Raw genomic sequence first — 25,315 nt, forward strand, 5'->3', positions numbered from 1 at the left:
CAAAGATTATTAACAAGAGCGATAAATTGTTCCCCTGTTGGCACATCTTTCCTTCAGGGAAGTCAAGATTTCTGAAGATCACATACAGCAGAGAACACTGTGCAATTAAAAGATAGGATTCTGAAAGGTTTTAAATACAGAGTTTCCCTAGTGGAGGTGAGGGGGCATTTGAGGTGAAGAGGTAGAGCTGTGGCCAAGAGTCACTCCCATCAGGTCCCTCCTGCTCCTCCGGGAGGTGCAGCTCCTCACAGGGACTGTGGATTGGCTGTGGCAGGAAGGGTGGGTGCTGAGAGTGAGCCCACACCCCCTTTATGAGGCAAAACTAGACACGTGGACAAGGAGGGGAGACATGCCGCTCCCTTCCCCCCTGGGACTGTTCTCCCTGTCAGTGTTGACAAAATAGGGATTATAGTCTTGGGCCCTGAAAATAGTATCCCTAAAGGTAAATTCCCAAAAGAAATAAAGTCCTTGTCTTCCTAGACATTTCTGTGAGGCATTTCTTCAGCGCATCCTGTGTCTGCCCTCCGCACAGCAAGTCCTGGGGAATCGATATTCCACCGTCGCTGAGCACGTTAGGTCTGCGTGGGCCGTCCGGAGCCCCTCAGCGCCGCCCTGTACAGGCTGCGGGGCACTTGCTGGAGCTCCTGTGGAGAACAGCTGCTGGTGGAAGAGCGTTTACCCAGGCATCTGCAGGTGCTGAGCCTGGAAGGCACTCGGCAGCATTCAGAGCCAGTCCAACTTGAGCTTGCGCCCCATTCGCCCAGCAGGCGAGCACCCCTGGGAAGCCAGGTGGATGATTTAGTGGGAGGGTGGGAGCCCTGAGTAAACAGGAGTCCCCGAATGGACAAACGGGCAGTGCCTCCTTTTCCTGTTTCCCCTGCCCTCCCACCCTTTGGGTTCCCCTCTTGGCCTGTACGCCCTGCCTAACAAAGAGCCGAGCTAAATGATCGCCACAGATTGTTTGCTTCTGGGGAGAATGTGGAGCTCTAGCACCGCGGGGGCTGCCAGGGCCGCTGGGATGCCTTGAAAATGTTTTTAGACAAGAGCAACTTTAGATGGGAGCTTTTGTTCTACGACATTCACAATCTGCCCTTGTAAAAATGTTCAAACAAAAGCATGTCTCATCAGGTTCTTCCTTCAGTTGCACTTGTTGAGAATTACAAAAAGGTGTCATCATCTTCCCCCTCCCTGGGCCTCCCCTCCCCCAACTCATTGAGTTTTAGAGTTCCTTTCTCTGGGTTCCAAATTTTGGCCTCTGACAGAAAGCTGAAACTTTGCCTCCCTTTCTAAATTTGATTGCAGCTGAGTATCTCGGCTTCTAATTAGGATCTGACGTACAGAGGAGGTGCACTTTCTAAGCTGCAAGACCTATAGCCTTCTATCATGAACTCTGGTTAAGTGTGGTGTTTATATTTGAATCATTTTGGTTGCTGCCCTTCCCACATGTTCAACAACAGACTATGGACATTTGTAAAGTGTCATGCTGTATACATGCATTTGTGACTTGCAGTACAAATGATACTTTTGCAGTGAAAGTTTTTCATTTCAGTAAGGCCTCCCTGTGAGAACCCTCTTCCTCCGTTCAAAAGAAGGGATGGCCTTAGAATTAGCCAGAGCTGGGTGATCTTGACTTCACCAGTTTTTATGTTTGACTTTGGAAAAGGTGATTCTCTCATCTGGAAAACAGACCTCATAGTGTGTGCCTCACAGGGTTGTTGCAAGTATTAAATAAGACAACGTAAAGCAAGTCCTCAGCACAGCCCCTGGCATAGTAAGTACTTAGTAAGTGCTGGCCTTTGTTTCCCTGCGCTTCTCCACGCACCTGGTGAATGGCTCAGTCAAGCAGATGGCTGGCCCCCCTCCCAGAGTTGTCATCTGGAGGTCTGGGGTGAGGTCCATGGATTTGCCTTTCTGATAAGCTCCCAGGTGATGCTGAAGCTGCTTGTCCGCACACCACACTTTAGCATCGATTTAAGAGATAAGCCAGCTTTTTTGTACACGTTCTTGTTATTTTCGTGTCATCAGAAGACTTGTGGGCAGTATGTGCTAGCTAAATGGTGTGTGCAAGTAATTTACAGGGGAGTTTAAAATATAAAGCAGATACTTTGATAAAAGCCATCAACTATAAAATGGACTAAATCTTCACAAGATTAAGTACTTACATCATATACCTACCCACAAGAAGAAATGCATTTTGGGGTTGGTGAGTAAGATAGTAATAGTAGGCATGTTGAAAGTTTTTTAAAACTCATCTTTTTAGGTAATCAAAACCTCTAGAACCAGTATCTTTCACTCAACCTTTCTTAAATAAATGATTTAGGTTAGAGAGAAAAATACCTAATAGTGTGTTTTCAATACCCTATTTCAGAAACAAATTATTTAAAACTTACAAAAGCCAGTAGCTAAAGAAAATAAAAAACTGAAATGCAATTGAGACAAATGAGTGCTTTAAGCATTATATATGCTCTACCTTAAGTTGGGATGAAGCACTTAGACATTTTAAAACAGAGAAAACTTCCAAAAATATTGGTCTAATGTCTATTTTTATAGTGAACATAAATACTGTTTTTTAGGGTATGGTTCTGAAATTAAGATCCATTTACAATTCTAGAAATAATTCTGTACACATAGCTGTCAGTATTTATACAACATCTTATTAAACGATTGCCATAACATCATAGGAAAATGTTGTATCCTTGATGGTTTGGCTCGGCGCTTGAAGTGAGAAAGGGGTGGGGGGTGGGGGGGGGGTTACAGTAATTATAGGAGGTATTTCCTGGGTTACTTCCTCACAAGAATGTACTACCAGGCTTCATCCAAAATAACTTACTTGAAAACTGCTCACAGGGATAGGGCTGTGGGGCACCATTTAATAACCGGATGCATCATTTCTGCCACCGTGTGCACATCTCCATTCGTTGAGCATGTTATTAGGAAGTCAGCTCTGACAGGACAGGGTTTCACCACAACAGGAGATGTGGATACGGACCTGGAGTTCCCCTACTCCAGCTTGCTGCACACTGGCCCTGCTTCATCGGTGTCTTCCCCACACCAACGTTGCTGGCATGTGTCTGGTTTCTCCACTGATGGCACAGCAGAGGCGTTCACACCGGGCATTGGATGTTTTAGTTGCTATACAGAGACCACACAGTTAGAATCTCCTTCCCAGGTGTCCACCATCTGACACTGGATTATCATGAGCAAGTACATTCTTTGCAACACAAGTCTAGTCTACTAGTGACATGACTTCCTGTCATGTGTAGGTGATGTGGTGTTTTTAAAAGGTACAATGCAATAAACAAGGAATAGCATTAGAATAAAAGACGGGGTGAAGTTAGAACACCGAATGCCCAGCCAGTTGAAACAACAGCCATCAGTGTCTGTCTCTTTCCCCATCAACTCGTTTAGCAAAATGGAATGATTGAGTTGAGCCTCATTTTAATTCCTCTCCTCAGCTTTTATGTTCCCGTGAAATTAATGATCGTGCCAGCTCTGTGTAAAGTGAGGAGACCAGGGGGTAGCTGGTGAGCCAGATAGACAAAGCCTGTTTATATTCGAGCTTTGAAACACTTGTTTGAACGCTGATTTGTGAACATTTCTTCTTGGCACCTGGTGTATATTTAATTTTTGTTTCCAACATAATTTAAAAGTGATTAAAAGCAATGGAACGGTTTTCAGAGGTGGACAGGAAAGGGTGGAAGGGAAGAAACAGAGGGCCTGCTAATCCGGCAGTCAAATAGCTGACCTGGGAGGATGAAAAGCTGGCCAAGGTTGTGGAAACAAGACGGCCCCTCGTGCGACAGCAGCCTCAGTCTCCTTTGTCGTTTTTGGACGTGAGGCAAGCAGCCAGATGCTCTTTCTAAACTGTTTGGGAATTGCTTTGAAGTCTGGCACTCTTAGAAAGGTATGATGTGACAAGTTGTTGCTTCAGTGCCCTCAAATGGCTCAATGGCCACCAGAATGAGAGCCTAAATTAGACTGTGGGCTAGGAAGTGGTTCTAGACTGGTTTTCCGCCTCCATCCATTTCTGTGTCAACATATTCCCTTTAGTAATGTGTCTCTGGCAGGAAAGGCAACATAAAAAGCTTCTCTCCCCCACCTATGTGTCTCCCAGCTTGCATACTTTCTGGGTTTAACGTGAAGAACTCTTGTGTATATAAGTCAATTCTGTAATGACTCAGCAATATCTTCTTGGCCAAGTCCAGTTTTAAGCCATAACCTTGTAAAATGAGCCCTATTTTGGTAGCACATGACTTACAGGATCCCCATCAAATGTACCATCCTTTCTGCATAGAAGATCTAGCGCAGGTGCGGACACATTCATATAAGGAGCCACTAATTCCATCCCTGTCATCGTGAGGGAAAGCTGCCAGACCCAGTGAGGTCCTCATTGAAATACCAGACCCCTCTCTGCTCAGAGCTAAACTGTACAGATAGCATACAGATATTCTTAAAATGAGAAAGGGGCTTTGTGCCCATGTAAGGTTTAAAAATCCCGGCCTATCGGTAACCCCATTGTGGAGATGCCCATGACATACCTGAATATCCCAAAGATCTGAGATGTTCTCCAGAAAGGAAACCTGTTCAACCTTAACTCAGCCTTTCCCAGAGTTCCTGACATGGGACACTGAGAGAATGCTGCTAAATCATTTTTATTTTTCTTGTTTCAAGCAAGTCATATTCCTGTTTATTGTTTTTCTCCTGGAAATACTGCAAAGTGTCAGCCATTTACCTAACACAACCTACAGCTGTGTCACCCAACCTTGCAGCTTTTGAATCCAGCTGGCATTTTAGAAGGAGCCTCTTTAGTATGCTTTTAAAAAAAAAATAGAATCTTAATATATTGTTAGGAGAGTAAACTAGTTTTTTGTTTTAAAAGGGCACATTTTACCCCAGAAGAAAGAACTACATAGAATGTCCAATTATAACCACCAGTTTGCTTGGTGAACATGAAATCACCATCAACATCCACTCGCCATAACCTTTGCATTTGTCTCCACTGAAGGACAGATATGTCCCAGGAACTGGACATTGTTGCTCCTAAAACAGTGCTAGACATATTTCCCTCTCTGGCTCTCAGATTATTTTTATTTCATTCTTTTTTAAAAAAATAAAAATAATAGATGCACATGATTTAAAAAAGAAAAGTTCTTTGAAAATATCTGTCACTTGTCTCATCTTTTAGTTTCCACCTTCCAGGCCCCATCTCCACAGGAATCTTTGGGCTGTGTTTTCAGGAAGTCAGATGTACATTATATGCCTATATAAATGATAGGCCGATTTCTCAATGTGCTAGTTTTACACATGATCTATTGATTTCTCTTTCATCTTGATGAGGATTTTATTTCCTTACTTTCTCATATTACTTGCATCCCTCAGCATTACATCAGAGGAAACAATGCGAGCTATTTCAAGTAGGAGAGGATTTCATGTGGGAAATTAAAACCTTAGGAAATCACTAGGCCCAGTGGGTGGGGCTCAGTGGTTGAGTGTCAACCCAGGAACAAAAAGGTCACGGTTCAATTCCTGGTCAGGGCACATGCCCAGGTTGTGGGCTCAATCCCCAGGAAGGCGCGTGCAGAAGGCAGCCAATCAGTGATTCTCTGTCATCATTGATGTTTCTATCTCTCTCTCCCCCTCTCCCTTCCTGTGTTTGAAATCAATAAAAACATGTTTTTTTAAAATTCATTGGAAGGGCTGGAAGATCAAAGTCTAGGCTGGAGTCTGAGGAATGACTCCTGAACTGGAGAAGGTTAGTAGGCAGCCTTTTGACCGAGTGTAATTTACGTATCATACAATTCACTTTTTAATGTAACCAATTCAGTGAGTTTTAACATATCTATATGGTTGTATAACCATGCACCATTACTTCCAAAATGTGAAACAGTTCCATGACCCCTAACACCTCCACCATAGCCCACTCACCTCCCTCGCAGGTCCAGCAACCACTGAGCTATTTGTTACCTTTTCTAGAATGTCTTTTGTGTCTCATTTCTCTGACTCACCTTAGTGCTTTTGAAATTCATTCATGGTATTACTAGTTCATTCGTTTTTATCACTGTTGAAGGACATTTGAGTTGTTAACAGCTTTTGACCGCCTTAAATAGAGCTGCTTGAACATTCACATGTTGTCCTTTGCATGGACATATGTCTTCACGTCTCTCGGGTGAATATATAGGAGGGGATTGCTGAGTTGTATGGTAAGAACCGAGACCCTGTTCTAGAGCAGCATTCCCATCAGCAGTGTAAGGAGTGCCAGTTGCACCACATCTTCAACACGTGGAACAATCTGTCTTGTGGTAAAGTCTTAACCTAATTTCCCTGATTCTCCAGTGGTGGCGCCTTCTAGATTTGCGATTGCATGGCCAGCCCATGCCTGGTTCCCTGTGGGAGAACAATGAATGATACATGTTTGGATCTAATCAGTGATGTCCAGGATGAATATAGCCTGCAGTTTTGAGACCAACAGGCAGATGGATTTGAAAAGTTCATCGATCACGGTAGTGACTGGATTAATAACAGATAAAACAATGTTTTATGGTTCTCCTCCCTCAGGCTTTTTGACCACTCCATGGAAGGATTTAAAAACTGGGAGTTCATGACTATTCACTGCTGGGGAGAACGAGCCGCTGGTGACTGGATCCTTGAAGTCTACGACACTCCCTCCCAGCTGAGGAACTTCAAGACTCCAGGTGAGAACTTCCTGTCTATAATTTGGTTTGCTGTGTAGAAAAAATGAGTATATGTCGGCCAAGGAGTGCTTCACACTCACATATCAACATCATTCTTTTTCATGTGATCCTGTGTTTTGAGTTTAGTATGTATCCTGGTTCTCAAGATTATGATTTCAGAGGTAATAATTCAAGGATAAGAAATAAAGAATAAATATTTAGACGTAAGTACAGAATAAAACATGACAGCTATTGATTGATATTTCAGAATATAAGGCCCACATCTCTAACCAGCTCCCCTTACTTTCTTTGTCCAAAAAAACAAGCCAGCCTTGTCCACCAGCACTGGGCTAAATTGCTGGGTCAAAGGAAGAGACACATTTCCTTACTTACCTTTTTTCTGAGTTTACTCTACACTAAGTTTCCGTGCAGGCAAGACATTGGGCTGGCCTGTGCCAGCTAAAGGGTTGCCACTAAAGAAAGTGAATGATGGTATTCTGCCCCACATGAACCCAAAACTAAGGAAAAAGAAAACTTAGTTAATATGTTAAAAAAACAAACAAACATGGAAATTACTATGTGAACAAAGGTCTTTTCAGTTGACCTCAGACTCCTGTTGCTGCATGTGTCCTATTTCCCTCTCCATGGAAGCTATTTCTAACCTTAAAAGGGGGGGGGGGGGGTGGCGGGGGGGAGGTACCAATGCAACATGGGCTGGAGAGGGAGCAGTTCCTTGCAGCAGCCTGTACTGCCCGCGATGGAGCCCTTCGGAGTACTTGGCTCAGTGACAAATGATCTGTGTGATAAGCAACCCAGCTTCCCACCCAGTGGTGGACACATGTTTGATTGTCTGAAAAACTCATACTTCTCAGTGTTCTGTCTAATCCAGCGGCAGAAGAATCAGGCCTCAGAGTGATTTTAGGTCTGATGTCCAAGTCCAGCCCTTTCCTGATGGCAGAATAAATTAGCCCAGACATTCTGTAGTTAATTGTAAGAGTGTGTACCATTCAGGTACAGGGGGCTGTAGAGGGAGGAGGAGGAGGCCCCCAGCAGAACACAGGGGTGAACACGTGTGTGCGTTTACCAGACTTTGGCCCACCGTCAGTTTCTCATTCTGAGAGGTCCATGTTTGATCACACCATTTGGCCATCTTTTCCCTAATTCTGAGCTGGGGTTCATCTGTGTAGCCACAGTGATCCCATAATCAGAGAGTTTAAAACCAGCATGGTACAAGGTCACAATGAACAACATGCTCTTTGGCCCTGTTGCGGGAGTGACTGGCTGTGCTGCCCTCGCCAAACACTGCTCCCAGTTGATGTGTCAGCTGGTGTCACTACAGGGCTTTTATGTGGTGGGAGATCCCAGAGAAATAGACACTGACAATCTTGGCACTTGCGTACAAGGGGTTGGGGTTGCAGCTTGCGGTTGCCAACCTTTCAGACCTCACGGACCACCAGTGGTCCGCAGACCACCAGTTGGTGACCGCTGGCTTAGGGTGAGGACACAAGGGTTGCATTCTCTGCTGAGAATTTAAGACAATTATAAAACTAATTTAAAGTGACTGCTCTTTACTATCACCATGAACCAGCAATTCTAGAGGATGTCAGTGATGAAATGCTCCTCCTCTGCCCGCAAGAGCACGCTGCCCTGGGGGCACACTGCTGTTTGACCTGACATTTGTGTGCAAGGGTCAGAGGCTCGGAATATAAATCTCTCCACCCTCAAGGAGTTCAGAGTCTATACAATTCCCTCTGATTCCCTGTGTTGAAAGCCCTCTGCAGTGGCCCAGAAAATCCAGACTGTGTGTTTCATAGCATTGGCTGCTCCTTATACTTTAATGTTCACGTTTAACCCCAGTCACTTCCAATCATTTTAAAGATGTTCTTTTATGCCAGAAGAGAGATACTCTAATGCTGTTACTGGTATGTGGGTGCACGTGCACACGCACACATTTCTGTCATTTCTGTGGTGAACACTCTTATGGAAGGTCTCTCTATAATTCATGAGGGATTTCTTATTAAGCTACTAGGTATTCAGTTGGAGGTGTAGAATTTTCTAGCCCAGTTAAATGGTAGAATCATTCCCAAATAGTGGTTTCTAGCTCCAAACCAAATTTATACTTATTTATTGTTTCTTAGCATTTGCATATTATGTAAATGCATATTAAAGATTTGGGGAGTTTTTTGTTTTGTTACACATTAAACCTATCTCGGGTTTTCTGTCTTGGGCAGATTGCATTTATGTTAGCAAGTAGAATGGATTTTTCTCATTCTATATTTAAACAGCTATTTCTTAACACAGTTGCAATGTCAATTGCAAAATCTCCTATAAAATTTAGCAAGTAGATAAAGTGGTAGGAAAGAAAAAAAATGATGGCCCAAACATGGCAGTATTTGATGTGACTTGTGGCAGGGGTTCTAAGGAAATAAAATGACATAGTAATTGAAAAATAAAAAGATGGCTGACCCTGTCAGTGGACTTAGGAAGCGCTTCAGAAATGGCACAAAGGTAAGTAATCAGTTATGAGACAGCACTCTTCAGAGCACTTAGGAGGGTAAATTTTCGAATCTAAAATAATTATAAATTAAATGAACCAGGTATTAGGGTGACCATGGGTTGGATTTCCTGTGATGTCCTTGGGTCACATGCTCCATTTGTACACTCGAGAGATGCTATAGGGAAAAGGGGTTCTCTTTTGCATGGCTGTCTACAGGCTGTCATTCATTTCTACTTAACACACACCACTTGGAATTCTGAGATTAAACAGCAGCCTGATTATGAAAAGGATAGTCACCAATGAGTCCAAAGAAAAGCTGGCAGAGGGTAAACCTCATGGACACCAGTGTGCTGACCCAGTGCAAATGTCAGAAAACAGTGTGGCACAGAATAACATACATGCAATTTTACACGTCAGGTTCCTAAACTCCCAGAAATGAACAAGAAGGCTGTGTTACATATAATGGTTTACAAATGGCAAGATTTTCTTTTCAGAGCTGAATAATATTTCACTGTGTGTGTGTGTGTGTGTGTGTGTGTGTGTGTGTGAGTGTGAGTGTGAGTGACAGTTTCTTTATCCATTCATTCATTAATGGAAACTTAAGTTGCTTCCATGTATTGGCTATTGTAAATAATGCGGCAGTGATTATTTATAATAAATACATGTAAACAATCATGTGATACATACACCTTCACATGTGGTGTGTGTCTCTTTCCAAGTTGTTGTCTTAATTTTCTTTGGATAAATACCCAGAAGAGAAATTGCCGGACCATATGGTAGTTCTATGTTTACTTTTTTTAAGAAACCTCCATACTGTTTTCCACAGTGGCTGCACCAATTTACATTCCAGCCAATTGTGCATGAAGGTACCCGTTTCTCCACATCTTTGCCAACACTTGTTATTTCTTGTCTTTTTTATAATAGTCATTCTAACAAGTATGAGGTAATATCACATTGCAGTTTCTCTGTTGATTAGTGAGAACTGATGTTAGCAACAGAACTGTTGCTCATCTCTCTGCTGCCCTCTTTTTGGGGTTAAGTGATAGTGTCAGCTTAAAAAGGCCTTCAGGGAGAGACTCAATCATGTTAAGAGTCATGTGGACCACATGACCAGTATTGCTCTGCCCAGGGCTAATTCAGCTCTTAACAGATTCCCCCAGGGAGATTACATCAGTCAGTCAGTCTACTGAAAAACTAAGGCTAATTTTTTCTCTCCAAACGAGAGAGAAAAAACTGCCACTCAGCATGGTAGGATGCCCAGTCATTTGTATATCATCTGCATATGTACACCTACATCTGTCCCTCTTCCGTCTACCTATCTACCAATCCAGTTTCCTCTGTAGCAAGGCTCAGCAGCTTATTAACCGTGAGGGCCGTCATGAACACCAAGCAGTACCTCCTGGTGCCACTCTGTGAGAGCCATGGTGAGTGACGGAAACAGAGGCTGGGAGATGGGCACACAGAGTTGGTCAGAGTCTCCAGGAAGTTTGAGCAAGTTAGCTAACCCGGCAACAGATTTTTTTGTATCCTGCAACTTTACTGAATTAGTTCTACAAGTTCTTTGGTTAAATCTTTAGGAATATATAGATACATATGCATGCCTAAGCTACCATCACAACCGAACGGACAACCAAACAGGCAGTGTGAGGCAACCAGGCTGGCACAGGGGTTAGTGAGGAACGACCAAACGACTGAACAGCAGGCTGCGTGGGGCAACCTAGCTAGCAAGGGGGTTAGTGAGGGATGACCAAATGACTGAACAGCAGGATCGGGCCTAAACCGTCAGTCAGACATCCCCAAGGGGCCAGGGGACCCATCCCCTGCATGAATTTCGTGCACCGGGACTCTAAAGAGAGTGTGTGTGTGTATATATTATATATTTACCTGCAAATAGTGACAGTTTTCTTCCTTTTTGAGTTGGATGTCTTTTATTGCTTTTTCTGACTAATTGCTCTGGCTAAGACTTCCAATTCTGTGTTGACTAAAAGTGGCAAGAGTGGACATCTTTGTTTTATTCCTGACCTTAGATGATGTTAGCTGCCATATGGCCTTATTTTCTGTTCCCTCTATATCTACTTTATTGAGAGGTTTTTTGTTTTTTTTTTATCAGAAGTGAATGTTAAATTTTGTCAAGTGCTTTTTCTGCATTTATTGAGGTAATCATATGATTTTTATCCTTAGTTTTGTTAAGGTGGTGTGTCACATTGATGGATTGAACCAACCTTCCATCCCTGGAATAAATCCTACTTGATCATAGTGTATGATCTTTGTAATATGTTATGGAATTCAGTTTGCTCATAATTTTGTTGAGGATTTTTGCATCTATGTTTACCAATCTCTTTCCCAGTAATTGGTCAGTTACTAGTAGACTTTCTATTTCTTAATGATTCAGTCATGGTATGGTGTATGTTTCTAGGAATTTATCCATTTCTTTTGTTTCTAACTTGTTGGTATTTATTCATAGGCTTTTACGATCCTTTGTATTTTTGTGGTATCAGTTATAACATCTTTTTTGTTTCTGATTTTACTTGATTTCTCATTTCTCCTCAGTGAGTCTAAGTAAGGGCTTGTCAATTTTGTTTATAGTCCTAGGAGACCTGAAAATATAAGCCCTGCTGGCCACTGTTTGTGGGTGGCAGCCACAAAAATTGCAGTGCCTGACAAGACTTTAAGCTCCTTTCTTGAAGATACTAGTGAGCTAGAGTGAGGTAGAGGGAGAACGCAAAGGTGGTACCTGTGGGCCTCCATCTTTGCAGAGTATCTCAGTAGGCCTCTAGATGCTGTTAAATCAGATGCCTTCTCCACAGGCAGATGCTTCAAGGTAAGCAAATAAGCCTGTTTCACAGAAAGTCTAGGTGCTTTTCTATTGGCTGCCCCTGTGGTACACCCTGAGTGGGTGAGTCTGCTGGAATTCTCTAAGAACTGCTTCTCAGCTGCTATAACTTTCTGGCTCTCGGCCCTCAGGTGCTGGTTTTAACAGTTGGGGTGCTCAATGTGGGATTTAAGCCTTTTGTTCCTCATGGAGCAGCTTGGGTTTTGAGTTCCCTCCACTTTCTCACCACACCAGGGGAGAGGTTTGTGGTGAGATTGTCTCAGCCTCCCCTACCCACGTGGATATGGGTTTTTTCTTGTTTGCCTAATGCATAGGAATGCTAGTTTTGGGGTTACCTTCAGAGGAAATTGTTCCATATGTAGCTGTCGATTTAGTGTGTTTGTGGGAGGAAGTGGGTCAGGATTTTCCTACATCGCCATCTTAAATGGGAATGCCTAGATGGGTTTTAATATTAATCTCTCCTCTCACTGGCCTTGGGAAAGTTATCAACCTCTGTGCCTCAGTTTCCTCATCACTGTTTACATAAACTATATTGGGAATTCAAGCAGCTACATCCCAGCTGTTATGAACAATGGGATAAAACTTAGCATGTAGTAAGCACTTAGGAATGAAAAGCATCAATTAGATGATGATATAGATGCTAATAGATGAACTAGATGACACCTGAAGTTCACCATTGTCTTGCTGTGGGAGAGCTCTGGATCATGCCTGGACTGTGTATTAGGCCACTCTGTGGGGAGGTTCCTAAGGGTAGTCCTTTCTATCACCATATTTCTGTGTTCTTAATGTTTTTTATTAATCACTTCTGCTTATGGTTGATTCTTTCTTATGTGAATCTTATTAAGTTTAATGGCCCGGGGGCAGTTTGGGGTTTTTTTTTGTTTGTTTGTTTTGTGTTTTTTTTTTGCAGTAAAGACTTTAATTTTATAAATCTAAGAAATAAATGAATAGGGATTAAACCAAAAGAAATGTCCCTTGTGAGTATACTATCCAGATGAGGTTAAATACTTATCTCGTGTCTTAAGGCACCCTTGACCAGAAAATGTATTACAACCGCTCAGTAGAACGTTCTGCAATGTAGGAAGTATTCTCCGTCTGTGCTTGCATTATAGTGGCCACTGGTGACATGTGGCTATTGAGCACTTGAAATGTAGTTAGTGTGACTAAGGAACTGAATTTATTTATTTTAATTCATTTAAATAGCCACATGTATCTAGTGGCTATCGGGTTTATAGGATAACTAAGTAGTGATGTATTCTAAAGATTGAATGACTGCTTCAGGAATCATATGGAACAAAGTCATTGTTTTTGTCTTCTTATTTATAAGTCAGATAACACAAAAAATGTTTTTAATATGTTTTTATTGATTTGAGAGAGAGAGACATTGATCTATCAGCTGCCTCCTGCATGTCCCCTACTGGGATTGAGCCTGAAACCCAGGCATGTGCCCTAACGGAGAATTGAACACCTGACCTCTCCATGAGTGGAACGAATTCCAACCAACAGAAGCACACCAACCAGGGCCTGAAATTTTTTTTCAAATAAGACTTTTATACCTAGGAAAAGCTGTGAAATTCTAGGGTTCTTTTAAATATCCATCATTTGAAATTCAGCCCAGCAATCTGAGGTGTCTCTTAGTCTAACTATAAATGCTGATTAAATCAAGGCCTATCCTGAATATCATCATTTATCAGTCTTTGTCAATATCGTTCATTGTTTTTTCTGTAAATGCATAGTGCGTGAATTATAGTGCATAAGTTCTGCAAACAGTAGTAAATGTGTATTTCTAGCCCTGTATATGAAGTGACGATTCTTATGAATCTGTCTCCCATAATTCTACTGATGCTTTTTCTTAGGTGAAAAGGAAATGAAGTACAAAGCTAAAGAGTGAATATTTGGTCATGCAGTGGTTTCATTTTTGTTTCCCTAGGTAAATTGAAAGAATGGTCTTTGGTGCTCTATGGCACCTCCGTGCAGCCATACTCACCAACCAACGAGTTTCCTAAAGTGGAACGTGTCCGCTACAGCCGAGTCGAAGACCCCACCGATGACTATGGTACAGAGGATTATGCAGGTGAGCTGGCTTCCACCAGGGACAAGGCTAAGGAGGGATCTCTCATACATCATCCCACCATGCTGAGATAAACTTCTACCACATTCTGATGTATTTTCTTCATCATTTCTATCCCCCCAAATATTTGTATATATATACTCATATTCAAATATCCATGTTTTTTCTTCAAAGCTAAACCACACTATATAGAGAGTTTTCATATCCTTTTTTCCCCTTAAAATAGTCAAATATGCCTAGGACACATATTTAAAGGACAGCATAATTGTCCATCCTATGACTGTACTGTAATGTATTTAATCCATAATCTGGTATGTGTAATTTGCTTAGAGTTTTACTCAAGTTTAAAAAAGGTTTGGATGAATATCATCATTTATCAGTTTGGTTGGTATCTTTAATTGGTTTTTTATAATATAGTTCTGTTCTGAGAATGACTGCATCTTACTGAATCAAAGGAATTAACCAGTTTTAGGGCTTCGATATGTTTTGTCACATTGCCTTCTAGATAAAGATGTACCAGTCTACACTATGACCAGATGTGAGAGTGTTTATTGCACTCATCCTGGGAAAATTGAGTGGATAGAAAAAAAGTATACGATTTTTATAACTTTGACTGCTAGTATATCTAAACATTTTTTGTCTGTACAGGTCCTCAGATAACATCGTTTCGTTCATTACATAACATTGATGAGCTGCTGTAGGAACTTAACTCATATATATATATAATATATATATATATATATATATATATATATATATATATATTACCTAGCCTGTGGTAAAATTGGGTTCCTTACATGTCATTTTGCTGTAGTTCCAAGAATCTATCAACATTAAGTGAGGATTTAACTGTAGTTCTTCTCTAAATTAAATACAACTGTCTTTTACCCATTATATTCAAAGTGGCAGCAATTTTCTTACCTATTTATAAGAACTCTTTGTATGTTATTGCCTCTCATACTGTCTCTTATTTGCTGAAAACATTTTCTCAATTATCACTTACTTCTGGAATTTAGTGTCTGTGTTGTGTTTTAAAAAGAAATCTTTTAATTTTATATAGTGTTTTTTCTTATTGCTATTTTAGTGGAAAATATTCCGTATTTTCTGTCTACTATAGGAAATCTACTGGCTGTTGCATATTTATCATATATCTGACCATTTCTGCTTAACTCTCTTACTAATTTCTCTTACAAATTTATATGTTTTAGAGTTGATTTTTCTGGGGCAATTTAGGTACTATGGCCATATCATCTGCATTTTTTTTCTCCTTCCCAATGTATTTCTGATTCCTGTCTTGTTGCACTGGCTGACCTTTCCGGGCATGTTCCATTTTTCTGGGATATAATATATAACACAACGTGCAGAGCTTCTTCTAATGAAAGACTGTTGGTAAATAGCAGTTTAGTGTACCTTTACAGGAGAAATATATTTTTCCTGCAACTCTCTGAAGTTCTTTTTTTAGATATTAATCACCTTAAAAGGATATCTTAAATGTATGTATTTCCTTCTATTCTGAACAGGTAATATCCCAGAGTGAATATTAAGCTTGGATAATTCAGTCCTATTCAGCTAACCAGAGCTAAATTTCATCTTATTTTGCTTAGAGCTTGTAATATTGCTATGCATATTGTGGCTAGTATACCATTTTGTATTCTCTGACAGGAGAAAGTATATCCAAAACCATAAATGAAGCATAATAGTAACCTATTGCTATGTGCCTTATGGGATGTTTCCAATTCAAATTTTGGAAATGTTAAAATTCTGAACAGTTATACATACACTGTTGTGGTTTTTCTCATTACCTCCTCAAAATGTCCACGCTGGCACTTGTGAGAGAACAAAAACAATTATTTCATTATCACCCTGCAACCTAAAATGCTCATTTGCATCTGGGACAGTTTTAAATTATAAAAGAATCAGCACAGCATGTGAACTTACCATGCAGGGCCCTTTGGCACATATCAAGAATAAATGGGTTGTTGTTGTGGGGGGTGTTTTTTTGGGGGGGGGGGGTGGTAATTATAAAAATCATCTGGTGAATATTTAGGGCCACACATGACTCCTTTTCTTGGGAGCTTGGATTTTTACCTTTCTAAAGAAGTCAGGCTGGCTAGAGGCACAGATGGCATTAGCACAGCCAGATCCCTGTACTGTACATGGAATTCCAGGGAGCGTGGAACCCACAGCTGGCTGAATAGCAACCCTTACATGGCGGACACACCCTCTTCTTGTGTACCATAGCAGACAGCTAACCTGTCCCAAGTTGGACTGGCTATAGAATTTAATTAAGAGGCCAATTTTAAGGCTTTTAGGAAAATAGAGATTAACCACAAGAGTCACTTGACAGCATTTTTTATCAGAAATGTATTTCAAAATGACTCATTTCCATTCATCTCTAGTAGATGACTTACTCTAAGTAGGAGACATGGATAGAAAATCAGGACGTATGTTGATCCCAACTCTTCCAGCTGTCTGCTGCCGGGCAAGCCATTGTAACTCTTGGAGATTTTTCTGAGTCATTCTTCCCCAGTTCTACCATTTCACGTTCCCATGATGCAGTAATTGTAGAACATAGTCTCACAATGATTAAAGGAGGCCACATTTCAACCAGTAAGTCCTTTTGATTAAAATAAAGTTTGGTTTAAAACATTTCTGGCACCACTGACATATAGTTTGTACATTTCAAGCATTATGTTTACTGCTAGTTAAAATCATATGAATTTTCAATGGGAAAGAGCTTGAAGATTATGAGACCAAATGTACCAAAATATAGAGAACAAGGAAAAAGGGAGTTAGTTCAGTAGAGAAAAATGTCTAACTGTCCCTCATCATTAGAATGCTTTTTTCACCAATCACCAAATAGTTCCATCTTTCTGGATTTTTTTTTTTCTGACTGCATTCTTGATAGTTCTATACTGAAGAATACATAAGAAGAGAGATTGGGAACCTTCATCGCATTTTTAAAAGTAATGTGTACTTTTGTTGAGTTGCCCATTGGTCTGTGAGTAGGATGCAATTTTAAATCTATTATCCGTGCCTGAAGTACTTGCTTTGTAATCCAGGATTAGAAACCGGTAAGCTTGTGCCAGGTGCCATAATGCTGTTCCTTGCTAGCTACAGTATCTCAGAGGTATTCTGTGGCTTTAATGCTTGGAAAAGACAGGCAATCTGGCCCAAGCATTGAATAATCACTTTTTTTCTTTTTCTGTAAGTCCAACATTTTTTATCGTTTGCATGTTTAATTGTGATCGGGTTTTTTCTATTTACTACAGTGGCATTGTTCATTTGAATCCTGAAATACTTGTTAGCTCCCACAAGGCAGCCATACGTGCTTTGAAGACCAGGTCATGATTAGGATTTACATCCTTGATACTTGAGGTTTTCCCCCCAAAAGTCTCTGAGCTTACAGTCACTCTGAACATTATTCCTCCTTCTTAAACTTTCACTGCGTAAGAAAAAAATATTTTATACCAAATTCAAGGTAAAGCCAACCTACTTAAAATCATTTTTTTTCTAAATGTTGTTCTAATTTCTTCTGGAAAGGTCCCTGCGACCCCGAGTGCAGTGAAGTCGGCTGCGATGGGCCAGGACCGGACCACTGCAATGACTGTTTGCACTACTACTACAAGCTGAAAAACAACACCAGGTAAGAGAAAAGCCAAGTCACGAGCCCTCAGCATACCCAGGGGGTTCCCACAGGGTCCCTGCGGGCCAGGCATTATGGGTTCCCCATCAAGACATAAAAGCACAGAAAACGTGCCGCTGTACAAGCCTGACACCTCCTTGTGGAATTCAAAATGGTGAAACTGATATCGAGTTACAAAGTGCAGAGAAAAAAGAATTGATTCACTTGAAATGGAGTGTTGAGGGAGAACTCTATAGATACCCCAAACCACCAGAAAGATGAATAGTGATTCTCTGCAGAACCCTGAAGAACACCAACATTTCTAGACGGAGGAAGAGAGGCTTCATGCAATTCGACACATACATGTGGTGAGAAGCTACTTGCATCTCAGAGGAGGTATCAAGTCTCCAGAAAAGTTTCACCTAAATAAAAGGCCTTACTTTATTATAACAATTCACTGTTTCATTATAGAGCAGCGGTTCTCAACCTGTGGGTCACGACCCCTTTGGTGGTCGAACGACCCTTTCACAGGGGTCGCCTAAGACCATCCTGCATATCAGATATTTACATTATGATTCATAATAGTAGCAACATTACAGTTATGAAGTAGCAATGAAAATAATTTTATGGTTGGGTCACAACATGAGGAACTGTATTTAAAGGGCCAGATACAGGCGGGGGGTCCTCAAACTATGGCCCGCGGGGCACATGCGGCTTGCCAAAAACATTTGTTTTTTTACTTCAAAATAAGATATGTGCAGTGTGCATAGGAATTTGTTCATAGCTTTTGTTAAAACTATAGTCGGGCCCTCCAGAGGTCTGAGGGACAGTGAACTGGCCCCCTGTTTATAAAGTTTGAGGACCCGTGGGCCAGAAGGTTGAGAACCACTGCTATAGAGCAATCATGCATTGGCCATTTTTCCCCCTAATTGGGACCTGTGCTTGATATTAAACAGGAAAGCCAGTATTCGCAGTGTATTTGTTCAATCAAATAATATTCGCTATTCTCCAGAATACAGATATTATTTGAAATGGAATATGTCAGTTCGACTGCCACTATAAAGTAAGTACGAGACAGTGTTCTAGCAATTTTCCCTTCATGAAAATGCCAGTGCATAGGCCAAACGGGTGCTTTCCCACATGAACAAATCCTCTGCATGGCAAAGGTGCTGGTCCCCGCTCCTCACTCTTCTGCTTTGACCCTGGATTCTGCCTCCAGCTCTGCAGATCTGTGTCTAAGGGCAGGGCCATGGAACAGTGGTTGTCCCAACAGAGGCCATGACTCACATCCTTGCCACCTCTCCCTCCAGGGAGCTGACTTGTGGCGACTCCACACTCCCGTCACCCCAACAGACACAGACATGTTCCAGTTCCTGTTTCCATTCTTGCTGGAATTTAAATTCCTCAAAGGAAAGGCCCTGAGCTACTCAGCACCTCTGTTATCTCCTAGACTTGTTAGCAGAATGCCTGCCATTCAATTGGTACTTGGTAAATATTTGTTGAATGAATAAAGCCTTGTCCTTCGATCAAACTTTAAAAAAAAAATAAGTTCCTTGTTTATCATAAGCAACATAAATTTAAATATATTTATATTAAGACAGTAGCATATAACCACCACCACCCACACACAATCCATGTGACAAACAAACCAAAATAAAAGTAACCCCTTGTGAGTGACCTTTATGCACGAAATCATGCTTCCCACATATTTTCCCCTTCAACTCAATGCCATAACCTTCCTTTTGAGACTCAATTTGTAACCATCATCCCCGTTAAAGAGCTAGAACACCTTACCTGGACTTGGTATTGTGTGACTGCATTGCTGCATCAGCACCCTACACAGGAAGACGCTGTAACCCACAGAACTGGGCCCTTTGGCTGTGGTGTTACTCGCCATCATGGTTTTAAAAGGGTTTTGAGACCGAGAACCTGGTCACTGGTGATGCCACCCCTCTTTCTCATCGTTCCCCACGCAGGGTCTGTGTCTCCAGCTGCCCCGCGGGCCACTACCACGCCGACAAGAAGCGGTGCAGGAAGTGTCCTCCCAACTGTGAGTCCTGCTTTGGCAGCCACGGCGACCAGTGCCTGTCCTGCAAACATGGCTACTTCCTGAACGAAGAGACCAACAGCTGTGTCCCTCACTGCCCTGATGGATCATACCAGGACACCAGTGAGTTCATTTCAAATAGCTGGTTCTAGAGAACAAATGAAAGGTTTTCATTTGAGTGACCTTGGGAGGAATATTCCTCCCTGTCAAATCTAAGCCTTGCTTAATATCAAGCAGGATCTAATCAAATTTTTAAAGAGAACAATTTAGAATTGTTTTATTAAAAGGCCTGTAACTAACTGTGTTGGGGGGTCCTCAAGCCCACACCCAGATTCAGTGACTTAGGCATCCCCACAGGACTCATCATATAGTTGTGCTTATGTGCTCAGTTATGATTAATTACAGCCAAAAAAATACAAAGTAAATCAGCAGAGGGAAAAGGTTCAAAGTCCATTGGAAACCAGGCCCAAAAAGTTCTAAGAGTTTTCTCCTAGTGGAGCTACACAGGATACATTTCGTTTCCCCATGGACAACATGAGTGAAATGTACTCCACAAGGGAACCTCCTTGGGACTCCATGCTGTGGTTGTTATTGGAGTGTGGCCATGAAGGCACCCTCTGCCCCGCCCTTACCAAAATTCCCAGACTCCTATAAGGAAAGAAGGGGTTCAGTGTGGACCATACTGTTTATACAAACAGTTCAGGCATCTTGACTCACTCTTATCTGTTAGGGTGGTGGAAACCCTCCTGAAATCCAAGTTCACAACCTTCTGAGTAGGCTTTCAGAAGATAGTGACCAGGCCTGCTCTTTTCTGCACACTAACCAAAGAAACAGGGTGTGATACCAAAGAATACTTTTCAAACTTTAAAAAACATGACCTTCATGTAAGTGAAGAATGAACACATGCCAAGGACTTACTTAATCCATTAATGAGTGAACCTGCAGGGAAACAAATGGGTTCAGAGACTGCTGGGGATTATAGGCCACTAAGAAAGGCAAACTAAAACCCGTCTGCTGAGTTAGAGACAAATGATTTCCGACATGGCCATCAATACAGCTAGAATGTTGGGGTTCTTTATTTCAAATGGACATATCATTTGCAAGTTTACCAAACGAAAAAATCTGTAAATTAGCATGTATTTCACAGAGTTTGGGGACTAATTAACCATCATTCGTAAACAGACAAAACTACATTCTCTAGAGAATTAAATGATCCTTGGGCATACCTACCTGTTAGTGCTCTGTCGTGGCCCTGAAAGGGGCTGCAGGTATCTTTTGCCTTATTTCTGAGTTCTCCATAATTGGTCTTAATAAGGGTATCCCGCCGTGGTGTAGGAGAGTTCATCAGAGCAGTCCTAAAAGATGGGAGTCTGCCATTCCTTTCCCCGGCCGGAGGCATTGCTTTTCAACCTTGACATGGTGGTGTTGCCCCGCTTCATTCGTGGGATGTTTTTCATTGTTGGAAGTGAGGAAACCCTGCTTGGGAGAGAGAATGTGAAGAGGAGGGGAAAGGCTAATGAACTATGCAACCAAGAATTAAATGGGCGGTAGTTCTCTTATCTGCAGAACGGTAGCTAACTCTAAGGGTATTTGTCAGTGCTACAATTCCTACCCTAATTTGCTTTGCTAAAAAGTGATAGCAAATGTTGACTGAGGGCTTTTCCTACAATTTTCTGCTCAAGTCCATGTGTACTACAGCATACATTGGAACATCTCCACATGCTTGTATGGAATCCAATTGACCAACTAATTTATAACCTTTTTGTTGTTTTTTAACAGAGAAAAATATTTGCCGGAAATGCAGTGAAAACTGCAAGACATGTACTGACTCCCACAATTGTACAGAATGTAGGGACGGATTAAGGTAAGAAGGTGAAGGTCTGTATAAGTAACACAGCCCAGGGAGCGTCTCAGTCTAAATAACCCTTTGCCATCACCCTTGAGTTGACTCCCATTTGCATTATCTCTACCATTATATGTGAAAAATCGGATGCCATCTTGGCTAAGGAAGGTTTATACACGAAATAAAATTCTCTTTAGAAAAGATGGCTCTGATACAAGTAAATAAAATGGCCATTTCAGAGGCTTTCTTTGTACTTTTAAACTGGCAGTGCACCAGTCAAGGATTACTGTTTAGGTAATACTGAGTTACATTTAATCCTCCTGATTCATTCCTTTGATGGTCAGAAACGATCCCCTTATTATTTCTCGCCATATAGCCAGTCATTCTCTTATCTTAAGAACCTCAGGCTTGGTTCCATTATGCCATTGTCTGCATACAGATTTAACACCTAGAGATATTTTCCTTGAATGGATGACTTGCTCATGGCTAAAGCCAGATACAGCAGGTCCTGGGATAGCTCTGGCTTATATCAATTAGCCTAGAGTAAAATTGATTTCGTTATATACATTGTTTTGCTTAAAGTCACAGAACCTTTTGACAACATTAAGAGAGGACTTACTGTAGTTGATAGATTCTGTAGGAGAACAACATGCAGCTCAAGTGAATTAGGTCGTCTCTAGGGTCAAACCATCCTACGTCGAGTGAGGAGCTGGACTCTGGGTTTGCACAGCACTAGAATTCTGCTGCACTCAATCCCTTTTTAAATGTTGATGGTATTTCTACTTCCACCTTCGATTAGAGGTGAAATAAGCAGGGTCAGGCAGGTAGTGCTTCACATTAGTAATATTGCAACAGCATTTTTACTTTTCATAAATGCATTCAGTGTTAGTTTGTTTAGCACCTTTCATCTCATGACAGTCTTGACAAATATCAGTCTAGTCAGCCTAATTCCTTTTGGAGAAGGGGCAGATTGGTATAAGAAAAAGGAAGACAGATGAGGACTCACCCACCCCTGCTGTTTATCGGCTGTGTGACCTTGGCTGAGTCACTTAGCCACTCTGAGCTTCAATTTTCTCATCTATAAAATGGTGATAACCCCTGTGTTCTGGCTTATGATAAGGATTAACTATGATGACATTTACAAAGCACTTAGTCCAGTATCTGACACATAATTGGCCCATGAGAAACAAAAGATTTTTTAAGATTAAGAAACATAAGCTAACCAGTGCTCTCCAATAGAAATGAGAGCCACATGTTAATTTTAAATGTGCCTGTAGCCACATAAAACGAAATTAAATATTTTCATAAAATCATTTAACATGTAATCAGTATAGAAGACTTTTAGTAAAGATATTTTACTTTTGCCAAAACCGGTTTGGCTCAGTGGATAGAGCGTCGGCCTGTGGACTGAAAGGTCCCAGGTTCGATTCCGGTCAAGGGCATGTACCTGGGTTGCGGGCACATCCCCGGTGGAGGATGTGCAGGAGGCGGCTGATCGATGTTTCTGACTCTCTATCTCTCTCCCTTCCTCTCTGTAAAAAAAAAAAAAAAAAAAAAAAAAAAGATATTTTACTTTTGTTGTTGTACCAAGTCTTAGAAATATGGTATGTATTTTACCCCTAAACCACATCTCAATTCAAACAATCGTTTTTTAATCTGTATTTAGACTTTATAAAATTTAGTTGAAGTAGCTGAGTTGTTCCATTCCAAACTTACTCAAAATTTTGCCAATAACTAAACTAAGTGCTAATTTGTAAAATTTAGAATTCCATTCCTTAGCCACACTAGGAGCTCCAGTGCTTGAGCAGGGGGGAACAGCACAGGTTTAACCTCGCTGGTTCATCACGGACAGAACTCAGATGTGCAGGACCAGCTCCATTAACCAGGCCATCCCTGAGGCTGGAAGCAGCAGAAAGCTTCAGGGTTCACAGTGCTGCCTCTGCTGCACCTCCCGCTTAGTTCATTCCCTTCTCACACAGTGCTGCCTCTGTCTCCAGCTGGGTGAATGCCAACCTCAGAGGTAATGTCCTTTATTAGAAAAACTAGGCAGCTTTTAAAACTTGGATACAATTTTTGGTGGTACTGTTTCCTCCCACAAAAAGATCCATTTGATGCATTGTTCTTTTTTCCAGCTCTACAGAAAGGGGAGGAATATTCTTTTAAACATTTTTTAAATCCTCACCTAGGATTTTTTTAAAATTGATTTTAGAGAGAAACATTAATGGGTTGCCTCCTATACAAGCTCCAACCTGGAATCAAACCCACAACCAACTTCTGGGTATACAGGATGATGCTCCAACCAACTGAGCCACCTGGCCAGGGCAGAAGGAATATTCTTTTCAAATGATAGCTCTCTGGCCAATGAGGATATCTGTGAATGGAGAACACTTTCAGTTTGCTGCTCTCATTGAGGCTCTCAGTATTTTCCTTAGGGGCTTCTGAGTTGACCGTTTTGCTCAAGACCTGTAAATTTTTACAGAGTGGCTAAGAACAAACATGGAAAAAGATCTCTGCATAAAATACGGAAGGGAATGGATTAAAATGTTAACAGGCCCGTTTGGGATTCTTTTTCATCTACTTTGGTTTTTTCCAGATTTATTGATGGAAATAAATTTTACTTTGTAAAATTAGTATAATACATATACATACAGCAAAGTCAAATCAGATGTGAATTGGAGCAATGTGTGAGGAGTTTAAGAAAAGAGAACCTATTTGACCCTGTTGCTTAGATACACTTCTTCAGTACAGTGGGCCTTGACTTACGAGTGTCCCGACTAACGAGTTTTTCGAGATACGAGCAGTCTCTCCGCTAATTTTTTGCTTTGAGTTGCAAGCTAAAATTCGGGTTACGAGCCAGCTTCAGATACCCCACCGCTAGTTGGCGCAGTGAACGTCACAGTGAACGCCACAACATCAGCCCAGCATCAGGTGTCTCACTCGTTCACTGTTGATTTGACATACGAGTAATTTGAGTTACAAGCTCCGTCACGGAACGAATTAAACTCGTAAGTCAAGGCCCCACTGTATCCTCTATTTGGTGACATAGGATTATATCTTCTCCCTGGTTCCAGTCACACTTTAGTTATTATGAGTAATGTCTATATATTGGATAGTGAAAAGTCTATTTATTTATTTTGAATTTTCAGAATCCATCTGTAGACTATGAGAAAGACCATGGCTGACAGAATTTAGGAGAGTGAAAAAATATAGAGTCCTTATTCAATATTCGACACTAAGTGTGCTGGGTGGAAAAAAGGTGGAACAGATTATCTCTAGAAAAACTAAATATAGTAATATAACTAAGAAAAGTTCAAATGTTTGGGGAAGCAGCAGTATAGGTAGGTAATTGAGCTAAATTATTCATTAGAGTTTAAATCAAGAAATAAAGGCAAAGTGTATTAAAATTCTGTTGTGGGAACCAATAAGAACTAAAATCAGAAACACTTAAAAATAAAAAAATCTACTCCTGGGAGTTTAGGTAGGAATGGTTGTGCCCTCTAATTCAATTATAATTCATTTACTGTGTGTTCCTACTGCATTTATAATTACAAAACAACTTTTAAATATATTGTGTAGTAGATCTGGATATCAGGAAATAGTTAGACACATTATTAGGTAATGCGATTGTTTTGTCCATAAAATACTTTTTAAAACCTCTGGGTTGTAAGATGTGTCAGCCAGTCTAACAGCGCAGAGGACTGTCCCCAAAGCCTGCAGCACATGATACA

The 25,315-nt window shown here is 41.2% G+C and overlaps 1 protein-coding gene across 8 annotated transcripts in view; it reads left to right on the forward strand.

The window, feature by feature from the left end:
* PCSK5 (proprotein convertase subtilisin/kexin type 5) overlaps window positions 1-25,315 on the forward strand; it is a 416,215-nt gene that overhangs the window by 249,128 nt on the left and 141,772 nt on the right. For all 8 annotated transcript variants that reach the window (XM_059656934.1, XM_059656933.1, XM_059656935.1 and 5 more), the window contains exons 13-17: window positions 6,556-6,692; window positions 13,932-14,075; window positions 17,616-17,718; window positions 19,674-19,867; window positions 21,524-21,608. In XM_059656934.1, coding sequence (XP_059512917.1) covers window positions 6,556-6,692; window positions 13,932-14,075; window positions 17,616-17,718; window positions 19,674-19,867; window positions 21,524-21,608 — 663 coding nt within the window. The remainder of the gene's footprint in view (window positions 1-6,555; window positions 6,693-13,931; window positions 14,076-17,615; window positions 17,719-19,673; window positions 19,868-21,523; window positions 21,609-25,315) is intronic.

Source organism: Myotis daubentonii, chromosome 11 (genome assembly GCF_963259705.1).
Source record: "Myotis daubentonii chromosome 11, mMyoDau2.1, whole genome shotgun sequence".
In the NCBI taxonomy this organism is placed as follows: Eukaryota; Metazoa; Chordata; class Mammalia; order Chiroptera; family Vespertilionidae; genus Myotis; species Myotis daubentonii.